The sequence below is a fragment of the Phyllostomus hastatus genome, unplaced genomic scaffold (genome assembly GCF_019186645.2).
Source record: "Phyllostomus hastatus isolate PE091 unplaced genomic scaffold, TTU_PhHast_1.1 phas_scaffold_60, whole genome shotgun sequence".
Lineage (NCBI taxonomy): Eukaryota > Metazoa > Chordata > Mammalia > Chiroptera > Phyllostomidae > Phyllostomus > Phyllostomus hastatus.
In genome coordinates, this window is record NW_025334038.1 from 1842703 (window position 1) to 1855089 (window position 12387).

The 12387-nt window shown below is 43.2% G+C and overlaps 1 protein-coding gene across 2 annotated transcripts in view; it reads right to left on the bottom strand.

Moving 5' to 3' along the window:
* Positions 1 to 6814: 6814 nt before the first annotated feature.
* The window catches only part of RALB (RAS like proto-oncogene B), a 58655-nt gene continuing 53082 nt past the window's right edge, over positions 6815 to 12387 (bottom strand). For both annotated transcript variants that reach the window (XM_045825900.1, XM_045825899.1), the window contains one exon: positions 6815 to 8365. In XM_045825900.1, the coding sequence (XP_045681856.1) occupies positions 8246 to 8365 (120 nt within the window). In that variant the 3' untranslated portion in view covers positions 6815 to 8245. The remainder of the gene's footprint in view (positions 8366 to 12387) is intronic.

The following is a 12387-nucleotide window of genomic DNA, read 5'->3' on the forward strand; positions in this document are numbered from 1 at the left end:
CACAATGGAAGTCTGCATGCAAATGTTAGTCCATCCTGCCTCCTGAAGCCTCCGTCCAAACCGTAGAAAAGAAAAACTCCAGAGGACCCAGAGAATGGGCAATGGCCACTAGTCAACACATGAGTGTGGCAAATTTAGGAAAGCTGAGGTCCAGAAGGGAACTGGCAAATGAAAAGAAGAAACAAAGGGGCTGTAGAGACAGGGGCGTTGATTTGCCTAGAGTGGTCCTCGATTCGGCAGCCTGAGCAGCAGCAGTATGGAGCATGGTGGAAAACAGTGAGAGCAATTAGAGGTCTGCCTGGGAAACAGTCCCTACTCCTACAGGAAAGACTGAGTCTGTCACCAGAGCTCTTCTCTGTAAAGAAACAGTATCCAGGAGTACCGAGGAGGCCAGCCTGGCAGCTGGCGCCACAGAGTGCATCTTCCCCGGTTTAGGTCGTAGGGGTTGGCAGCACTATGCCCGTCTTTCACATTCACCCCAAGGTCAAGCCTGCCATTGCACAAGCCCCGCTTGTGTACATGGAGCTCCTGGTGATCTTTCTGTTCCCTCATAAGCATTGGGTTGGCCAAAAAGTTTAGGTTTTTCCATAAAACAAAAAAATACATTTTTGATTTTCACCAATAACAGTATTGTTTTGGCTATTTTGAGTATGTCATCTATCTCTCGCATGGTATAACATTGACTGTTCTCTACTCATGTCTTGACTTGATTGCTATGAACTTCAACTGGTCTACCCGACCCTGGAGCATCTTCCAGCAAGAAATCTCCAGCATAAAACTTTGCAAACCACTTTTGACACATTCAATCAGTCACAGCACCTTCTGCATACACTGCACAAATCTTTTTTTGTGTTTCAGTTGCATTTTAACCTTTCTTGAAATAATGGAGCATAATATGCCAGAAAGGTGCCTTATTTTCTTCCATCTTCCATATTAAAATGGCTACAAAAAATTCACCAATTTTGATTTTTTAAGTGCACGTTGATATGATAGCTATCACAATACAATATAACAAAATAATTTTAAATGAAGTTAAAGGCAACTAAACACTATTAGAGCCATCTTATGGAAAAAAACAAATGAACTTTTTTGCCCACCCCATATATGGTTGGACCCGACAACTTGAGGAAAATTGAACCTTGAAAAAAATAAAGAACAGAATAAAGAGAAAAACTGAATACAAATTAAACAAAGGTAACTCTGGGAATTGAACTTTACAAAGCTCTAAAATCCTCAGAAAGTCAAGATATTAAATCCATAAGGCCAAAAACAGTTGCTATGAAAAGGAACAATTAGCAACAAAGCAAGCTTTTTTGTTCACCCCCTCCCCCGACACACACACACAAACACATAAGCAATGAGTTAGAAAATAAAGTTTGTTCCACTAGTGCAAGCTTCAGGAGAACAAAGAATTTCATGTTTTGGTCATTGCTATAACTTGAGAACTTAGAGCAGTACTTGATAAATCCCCAGTAATGCTAAGGAGAGGGAGAGACAGACAGGAAAGAGAGAGGAAGGAGAAATCTGAAAGAAAATAATGATGGAAAATACAGGAAAAGATGAGGCAGATATGAATCTAGGGATGCAAAAGCTGTTAACAGGACTTCTGAAAAGAAAGAACAGCAAACAGAAGGGAAGAATTAATCACAGAAATTACAGCACTATGTTATTTGACACGATGGATAAAGAGAATATCACCTACCAATCCAGCGGAGGGAGGGCAGTGCACCTATTTTAAAGAGATGTCAATCAGAATAACACTAATTTTAAAATCAACAATAGATGCACGAAGACAATGAAGCAAAGCTTCCCAAGATCAAAGGGAAAATTATTTGAACTTAAAATTCTATTCTAAGCCAAACCAGCAATTAAATAATGGGCAAAAGTAACAATACTGTCGCACACACTAAGAGACTCTGCAAGCTTACCACTAGTGCACCCTTTCTGAAAGTACTCCAGCAAAATGAGGGTAAAAACCAAAAAAGGAAGATATGAGATTCAGGAAACTGGGTTTAACCCAAGTATCCAATGAAAACAAATCTCAGTACAGCAATTGTGTGGAGGATCCAGAAGGCAATCAGTCTGAATTTGATCAGGCAACCAATGAGCTCTAAGTAGGAAGCCTTCAGGAAAATGGATGCAGATCCCAAGCAACGGAAGGGAAAAGTGGCATCAGGGAACAGACTGTACATACTTATCCTCTCACCAAGAAAAAAGCAATCAAACTTGCAAGAAAGGGGACACACTGCATAGGAAACAGTCTAAAGATGAAGCAAACTAAAATGTGGTGCAAGTCAGGCAACTGATGGAAAAGCCCACTGGGCCACTTGTGTGCTGTGACCTCAGACCTACGGGGCCGACTTAGTCACGAGTCATACTGCATGCACCATAATAATCAAATTGTTGTTGACTGTTACTCAACTTTCAGAATTAATCTATAAAGCAGAAAATCTTGAGTTATAGCAACAAATTGGAATATTCATGTCATCTACCTTGACAGTGTAAAAGTAGAAGGTAGAACAGAGAAGGAAGAGCTGAGCACAGCTGGGAGGTGAGATCTCGTGGTGATGGGCAGTAGTGTTAGTCATGGCCTCACCTCTCAGAGTGGGGAGCCAGGAGATGTTGTTAGGAGTTGACAGAATAAAAAAACGTAAGTTTAAATGTACAGTTGAAAAAGGTGTATATGGTAGAGGAATTAAGCACACTGATATTACTGTCAAAAATAGGGATGGGAGTGAGGGGAACAGTGAGCTAAATCCTCATCTACTGCAGCAAGCCGTCACCAGGAATGTCTGAGATGGAAAATCAAGAAAGAACAGTCCAAGGACAGTATTTAGAAACATGGGAGCACCTAACTCATGATCTGAGAACAGAAATGGTTCAGTAGGGCTTTTGAGGAGCAGGGCAGGGGCAGGGAAGAGCAAGAACAAGAGCTTCCATTAAAAGCACTTCTAGTCCATTAGAATTTTAAAGTACATGCACTTACAATTTTGATTAAACAATTTAATGAATTTTTTTTTAAAAAAATACCAGCCCTAGCTGGTGTGGCTCAATGGATTGAGCACTGGCCTGTGAACAACAGGGTCACCAGTTCAATTCCCAGTCAGGGCACATGCCTGAGTTGCAGGCCAGGTCCCCAGTAGGGGGCATGCAAGAGTCAACCAAACACTGATGTTTCTCTCCCTCTCTTTCTCCCTCCCTTCTCCTCTCTCTAAAATAAATAAAATATTTTTAAAAATTAAAATAAAAAATAAATAAAAATATCAAAATCAAGTTTACTACTATAACATTAACCATATAAATCAGTCTCTGTCCACTGTTAGTATTTATCCACTATTAAGCTTCAATGGTGTTATTGTTACAGAACACAACAAGGGGGGCCTGGGACAATATACTATTATTGAAAGAAGGCCCCGGGTCCATTATGTCCGCCGCCCGAGGAAAGACGTCTCTCAATGCCAGAGATTTGTGAAAAGGAAAGGAAATGTTTATTTAATGCTATACAGACTTCAAGTAGTGACCTAATGTCTTCATCAAAAATCCCAAAGTCCCTTAAAACACCCACAAACACAGTCACAGTCCTTCCTTCCTTCCCCCCTTTGCCCAGTCCAGAGTACCGTATCTCAGGAAAGGAAATAGAAGTCCATGGCTCAGGCAGTCCTCTGGTTCTTCCCAGTTAATACTCCATCTCGACTGGGAGACCTCCCTGGGTTCCCGGCAGCCTCGGCGGAGTCGCCGGGATCTCTGCTAAAACCAGGTGGTGGTTCCCCTTCTAAAGCTGTGGGGGTCCCTGCTCTGTCCAGGCCTCGTGGTTCTCCCTCTCAGGGCTGCGGGAGTCTCCACTCTGTCAAGGCCGTGTGGTTCTCTCTCCTAAAGCAGCACGGTTCTCCCTCAATGGCTGAGGTCCTCCCTATTCTGCTAAAGCCACATGGTTCTCTCCCCCCAGGGCTGCGCATGGCTCTCCTTCTCAAAGCAGCATGGTTCTCTCCCAATGGCCGCCAAGTCTGGGTTTTAAATCCCCGAGGCCAATCTTCCTCTGCAGCCTCATTTCCGACTCCTCCCACACTTGGCTTCACTTGCCAGAATTCATATCCTTCCAGCTTTACTGGGCTGCCATCATGAGTCTGGGCAGGTGTGGCCCCCATGTCCTGGAGCCAATCTTCTCCAAGCTCCCACGCAGGCGCTGTAGCTTGGGGGATCTGCCCCCCAGTCATGTCTTGGTGGGGAAGTTACTTCCATTCCCCTGGCTCAGAGATGATCACAGCTATTTAACATATCTAAGCGACCAGCCAAAGGCTATAGATATGTTAAATGACCACGCCAGAGGGTAGCTGCAAGGCTGTTGCTATGCAAAACAGCTCTCAATGGCCTTGCTCCATTTGTCCCTTCCCCCAACCCACACCCTGGGGGGTGGGGGGTGGAGACATCTTAAAATCTCCTGGACACCTTAAGTTCTGGACCCCACTTCAAATGCCCATTTGGGGTCCCCCCTCTTGGCTGCACCCTGTAACATTATTATAATGCAGTTTCTAGACCAACAGAGGTGAATTTTAGTTGTCATTTAATTTAAATGTATATATTATAATTCATCTAATCTAATACATACATTTTCCTCATTTTTATGGCATTGAAATCAGGATGCATTCACTTCATTTGCAGGTTTTTCTTTCTTTGTGGCACACACATTATGATGACGTCTCACAACCAACGGTGTCTTATATTTGCTATTTAGGATACTTGTATGACATCATACAACTGGTTATTTTCCCCCTACATCGCTTTATGAAATTGTAACAGGATCAGCCAAGAGGGGTGCCCTAAATAGGGATTTGGAATGGGGTCCAGAACTCAGGGTGTCCAGGAATATTAGGATGTCCTCACCTGCACAGGTGTGAGTTGGGGGAAGGGACACATGGAGCAGGGCCATTGAGAGCTGCTTTGCATAGCAACAGCTTTGCAGCTAACCTCTGGTGTGGCCATTTAACATATCAATAACCTTTAACTGGTTGCATAGATATGTTAAATAGCTGTGGCCATGCTCTGAGCCAGGGGGATGGAAGGAACTTCCCCACCAAGACATAACTGGGGGGCAGGTCCCCCAAGTTACAGTGCCTGTGTGGGAGCTTAGAGAAGATTGGCTCCATGACATGGGGCCATGCCTGCCCAGACCCACAATGGCAGCCCAGTGAAGCTGGAATGATACGGGAGTGCTGACAAGTGTGGTCAATTGTGGGGGGAGTCGGAAATGGGGCTGCAGAGGAGGATTGGCGCAGCAACTATTGGAAGGAGAAACATGTGGTTTTGGCTGAGTGGAGACTCCCACAGCCCTGTGAGAGAACCACACAGCTTTGCCACAGTGGGGACCCCTGCAGCTTTAGAAGGAGGAACCACCACCTGGCTTTAGCAGAGATCCCAGCGACACAGCTGATGGTGCCGGGAACCAAGGGAGGCCTACCAGCTGAGACGGATTACTGGGAAGAACTGGAGGGCTGCCTGAGCCACGGACTTCTATTTCTTTTCCTGAGATACGGTACCCCAGACTGGGCAAAGGGGGGAAGGAAGGACTGTGTGTGTTTGTGGGTGTTTTAAGGGACTTTGGGATTTTGATAAAGACATTAGGTCACTATTACTTTAAGTCTGTATAGCATTAAATAAACATTTCCTTTCCTTTTCACGAATCTCTGGCATTGAGATATGTCTTTCCTCTGGCGGTGGACATAACGAACCTGGGGGGTTCCTTTTAGTAATAGTATATCGTCCCAGGCCCCCCCTTGTTGTTTTGTTAACAAAATCATAGACTGTTTCATCTTCCCATTATTCTGCCTTTCCCACATTCTACTCCACCCATGCTCTGGCCTTGGAGTCTTTTCCTGAACACCTTGGGACCCCTGGACCAGCTGCTGTCTCACCTGGAAAGCTCCCACACCCCCAGCTGTCTCCTCCCATGGCTGGCTCCTTCAGATCATAAAGTCTTAGGTAAATGTCACCTCCTTGGCGCACCTTGGTGACCACCAAATTGAAAGCAGCTCTACTGCCTAGAAAAAGACCCTGTCATATTACCCAGTTTTATTTTCATCGAAGCACTTTCTGATATTTTCACTGATTTGTCTCCTTCCTCACTAACACATAAGGTCCCCGAGAGCAGATCTTGCCTGTGTTATTGAACACCATATTCCAGCACCTGGAATACAGCCTAGCTCCAGGAGGTGCTCACATATTTCTAGAATGCTTTAGAGAAATAACACCAGACCATGGACACAAGAGCTAATCATTTAGCAAGCAACTATGTTTCAAACTTGTAAATAATGTTGCCTCTTTATTTTTCTATGAAAAACAATCTCATATGTAAAAATTATTTTGTTAGGAAGATCCATTTCTGATTGCAACTCAGTTAAATGTAATTTTAGACATACTGATAGACATATACCTGTATTGATTATTGAATAGTTTCCAGCATGAAACAATTCATTCCATCCTTAATTTATCTGTACATGTTCAAATCTACCTACTCATGACCAGAAATGATATCAAACATGTAACAAAGTAGGATGAAAAGAACTAGGCAGTTTCAAGAGTGTGATTATCTTGAACTTTTTACATTTTAAGAAAGAGTAGTCATCTCTATCAAGGGAAAGATGAAGTTAAAATTACTGTTTGCACTTAAATTTTCCCACAGTCCAATTCAAAGAATTAATTCCACTAAAGTTTGTCTGATATTGCAGAACATCAAACAGGAACATAATGAGTAACTTACTATCAATTTATTTATTTGCATTTCATATGTATGACAAAGGATAAAATAAAAAGGCTGAAATCCTGAAAAAGTGTACTGTTTTTTTATTCAAAAGTCCATGATTCTTTGGGAGATTATACACGATTGTTTTCCAGTAAGATCATAATTTCTACAATTTCTATAGCAACCACAAATGCGAAAGGTTCCTGCTCTCCTCACCCCAACTCACTTTTGGCACCTATGCGTGAAATGTCACTTCTGAAAAATGGGGGAAAATGTGAATGCTGGGTTTCTATCACAGTACTCCTTTTCCTGATTGCTGATTTTGGAATATTGATTCAAGAAAGAGTAACAGTATCTCATCAATAAAAATCTTTTTCTAACTAACTTATATAGCTGTCTCAGGAAAAAAAAAAATAGAAACAGCAGCCAGTTCTCAGAGGTAAAGGAGCAATGGCTTATCCTTCCCAACTTCCAATTTTAAATTTAGAATTACTCGGCAATTCTACAAGAGGTAGCAGAATGTCTGGCAGGGGCTCTGGATTCAGGACTTTAGAATGCAGTTCTAACTCCTTACATTCTTCAGAACCCCTGTTACACTTGAAGAAGAGGCGCTCTCATCTCCGAGTGCAGAGAAGCCACCAGGAGGACAAATGTGTTGATTCCTGGTGGAGAAGAGGAGCCTAGCCACAGGACTGGCAATTAGGAGAGGATTTTTTAAAATCTGATTAGAAAAGTGCATCATTTATAAAGCATACCACTCTTGAGTCTTCACTTAGTCCATCAAAAAGAAGTTCCCAAAACAAGGATGCTTCAGGAGGGAGACAGCCAACATAGACTATCATGGTCCAATACTTAAATACAAAGAATACAACTCCTATTTTTCATATATGAGAAGGATTTATGAGCAAGGTATTGACCTCTTTGGCCCAACTCAAATTTATGTTTTTAGCTATGCTTCAGATCCACTGGATATTGCCAAGAAAAATCCCTCCCCCACAAAAAATCTGAGTTTTTCAGCACCCGTAGAGTTTAATGGGTCTTTCTGAGAACTACTGTTAAGCTGACAAGGGTTGGGGGAGTCTTACGCCACCCTTTCTACAAAACCTAATAAGGCATTTTTATTGCAAAACAAAAGGTGCTAATGTTATGAAATTCGGAGCGGGGGGCGGTGGAATAAGACTCTATGACAGTCTTCTTTCATTTGAATTAACACTGGACTATTTCCAACGTCTAGCACTACATATGTGGTTAAACTTCTGGAGGGGAGGGAGGAAGAAATGAAGGAAAAGGGAACTCCAAAACCTCCTGACAAAGTAGCCAATCCATCACAAGCTCAAGGGCTTATTTCTGCCAGCCACTGGCTCACAAATATTTTTCCCCATTTAAAGAAGTCCATGTGAATGAAGTTGGGGTGAGCAGGGAACACACCAAGAAGGAGACTGCAGCCTTCTCTGAACAACCCCACCCTATGTCCTTAGCGGCAACTGACTTCATCTGTCATTGCAGCATTCACAGTAAGCAACACCTTTCTTTAAAACTTTTCTTGTTCTTGCTGCTTTTCTTGCCATTCTTGTCCTTGTTTTCTGACATCTTCTTTGCTCTGATTTCTCTCATTAGATCAAAGAACACCTGGGTTGAGAAGAACAGGGAGGAAGAAGTCATTTAATGACTTAATAAAGCAATTAGACTAAGCACAAAGCCATACTTATTCCTATAAACCATATACCATCAAAAACAAAAAGCCTAGAGCAAGTAAGAATAACTTACATCAAACACATATTCCAACTCACCAAAGATATCATCTCAACTGATATCATACAGCTGGTCAACCTAAGGACAGATGCATCATACTGTTACTATTATTCAACGGCTTCTTTCAAAAAAATTGTAAAACCTTTTCTTCTGAAAAGTATGATGAAGGATAAAACAGCACTGAACAAACAGATCTATTATACTTAGTGACATCCCAAATACTGAGAGTGACAATAGTAATCAGACTTTCTAGCATTCCCAACCACCAGAAAAGGAAAATGATATAAGTATCTGGACCTTATTTAATCCTTATAAGGACCATATAAAGGTTAAGAACATCATTTTGCAGGACAGTGTTCCCAGCATAACTCAACAGCAGACTTGAGAAAGCAGTTGTGCGAGGGAGAGATGGGTAGGAGCTGGGGAGGGGTGAGTCGTAACCTAACAAAGGCTCCAGAAACTGGGGAAAGGGAGGGAGGGAGAGGTCTGGCAGGCTTCCCTGCCCCCTGCCGGTATACTCTGCCCTATTGCTGAGGAACAACCCCTCCTCCGTTCCTCATTCCTCACAATGTCAGATGAAAGGAACTCTTATCAAGAACTGAGAGACTTGGGGACTTCCAGCAAGATGGAGGCATAGGTGGATGCACCGTACCTCCATGCACAACCAAGATTAGAACAACAACAATTTAGAGGCAGAATAACACCCAGAACTGACAGAGAATTTATCTGAATGGGAGTCGGACAGCCAAGAAGTTGAAGTAGACCCATTCATCCAGACTGGTAGGAGGGGCGGAGAGGAGGAGCAGGTGCGGGTTGTGGTGCCCAGAGATCGGGGAGAACTGGGCGCATAAGGCAACCGGGAGCCTGTAAGCCTTCCAGGATGTGCAAGATTGCAGCGCAGCGGTGGACCCTGAGTACGCAAGTGGCGGCTGGCAGACCCAGTGAGGTGGCATTGTGGACCAGGGCAGAGCGCGCAACCCAGGATCCCAGGGGGGGTTACTGAGGCCCCAGGAGAGCAGAGCTACCGCCATTGTTTGCCCCCACCCCCACATACAACGTCACAATCTAGCGACTGCGGTGCCCAGCCCTGGTGAACACCTAAGGCTCTACCCCTCACCGTAACAAGAGCGACTAGACCAAAAAAAAGAGAGAGAGAGAGACACATGTCTCCAACAGAAACAGCTCAATCCCCCAGGACTCATCCTTTTGAGCGACCAAGAGATAACCAATCTATCAGATGCAGAGTTCAAAACACTGGTGATCAAGAAGCTCACAGAATTGGTTGATTTTGGGCACAAATGACATGAAAAAATGCAGGTTACCATAAAAGAGATGAAGGAAGATGCACGGAGAACCAATAGTGAAGGGAAGGAAACTGGGACTCAAAACAATAGAGTGGACCAGAAGGAAGAAAAAAACAACCAAGCAGGAAAGAATGAAGAAATAAGAATTCAAAATGAGGAGAAACTTAGGAACCTCCAGGATATCTTTAAGTGTTCCAACATCCGAATTATAGGGGTACCAGATGGGGAAGAGGAAAAGCAACAGATTGAGCACGTATCTGAACAAATAATAAAGGAGAACTTCCCCAGTCTGGCAAAGGAAATAGACTTCCAGGAAATCCAGGAAGCTCAGAGAGTCCAAAGAAGTTGGACCCAAGGAAGAGCACACCAAGGCACATCATCATTACATTACCCAAGATAAAATGGAGAGAATCCTAGAAGCAGCAAGAGATAAGGGGACAGTAACCTACAAAGGAGTTCCCATCAGACTGTCAGTTGATTTCTCAAAAGAGACCTTGCAGGCAAGATGGGGTTGGAAAGAAATATTCCAAGTCATGAAAGACAAGGACCTACATCCAAGATTGCTCTGTCCAGCAAAGCTCTCATTTAGAATGGAAAGGCAGATAAAGTGTTTCTCAGATAAGGTCCAGTTAAAGGAGTTCATCATCACCAAGCCCTTATTTTATGAAATGTTAAAGGGACTTATCTAAGAAAAGAAGATAAAGAAAAAACATGTATAGTACAAGGACAGCAAACTCACAATTATTAACAACCACACCTAAAGCAAAACCAAAAGAAACTAAGCAAACAACTAGAACAGGAACAGAACCACAGAAATGGAGATCACATGGAGGGTTAGCAACAGGGTAGTGGGAGGAGGAGAGAGGGGGAAAATGTACAGAGAATAAGTAGCATAGAATGTAGGTTGAAAATAGATAGGGGGAGAGTAAGAATAGTATGGGAAACGTAGAAGCTAAAGAACTTATAAGTATGACACATGGATATGACTAAAGGGGGGGATATGGCTGGGAGAGGGTGTACAGGGTGGGGGGAGTGAAGGGGAAAAAATGGGACAACTGTAATAGCATAGTCAATAAAATATATTTTAAAAAAAAAGAACTGAGAGACTTGTCCTTTGAATCCCACTGTGGTACATTTAGATAGATTACCATCTATCACATAGTTTGGGGTTTTGCCCTCTGCTACCAGCAATTGTACCAGCAAAAGTACTGACTATACCCAATAGACAAAATATGCCCCCCAAACCAAACATTTGAGATTTCTCCTAGAGAAGGACCAGACAAAGTGGGAGACAGTGTGGATGCTTTTATCATTGGACGTTCACACAAACCACAAGCTCCTTTTATCTTCACAGGTGGACCTTCTCAGAGGAAGCAAGACCACGCTCACTGAGTGTGGGATGTCACCAGCATTTACCACCAGCTTGGGGCACAGAAAAGGGCTCCCCCAAAACCCCTCACATTGGAGCAGGCACCCCTTTCTCCAGCATTCAGGAAAGCACCCCACCCATAATAGGAACAGTGAAGAGCTTCAAAAGTTACAGGGTTTTTTTTGTTCTAACGAAAGATGGGAGGAGGGGAATGGAGTATGTCCAACTTAAAATGATGACAAACATGTTCCCTGGCTGATCTTATCAGCCCTTTGTGTAAACTGTTTGCAAGTGAATACAATACTACCAGTCAGAAGTTTCTGCTGGTTCTTGTTTGGCAGGTCAAGCTGGTCAGGTGGAGGAAGGGGAGATGACAGGCTGCGGTGCAACAGCTCCTCCCTACCCTATCCCACCCAAAAACACACATCGACATCTCCATGCTGAGAAAGCCTTCCTGACTTTTTCAAAATAAGTACATGTCTGGATTTCCTATGGGTTTTCTAAAGCTGGGAACAATTTTATAGAGAGAAAGAGAGTTGGAATAGCACAAGAGTCAACGTAAGAGTCGGGATAACAATACAAAGAAGAATGTGGCTGACAAATGAACATCATATTGCAGACTACAACTAAACAGATTTATGTTGTAGGTGCTGCTCAAGTGCTTCTGAAGTGAACTGCTGCTATTATGACATTCTAAGGGTACCAGTGTTCCTCTAGCATCCTTCAAGCTTATCTCCGTAAGAAAGAGAAACATAAGCCCAGGCTGGTGTGACACAGTGGAGTCAATGCCGGCTTGTGAACTAAAGGGTCATTGTCAGGGCAAATGCCTGGGTTGCAGACCAGGTCCCCAGTTAGAGGTGCGCGAGAGGCAACCACACACTGATGTTTCTCTCCCTCTTTCTCCCCCTCTTCCCTTCTCTTTAAAAATAAATAAAATCTTTATTAAAAAAAGAGAAAGAGAAACATAAGCAGTGATCTAGGGGATTTAGCTGCTGAGGCTGCATAAGGCAGGACAGACATACTGACTGCTTGGTGCCGAAGTGAAATGGGTTTACATTTTACCAGACTATGAGCCATGCAGTAAGAGCCGATGAGTAAGGTGAAGGCACAGGGAAGGCCTCATTTTTTGAGGTTGTCCGTTGTAGCCAGATAACAACCACTTTGAACCTAGATTTACTTTTAAAGTCTTAACAATAGCAATCACTGGTAGATGGATTTTCAATTTG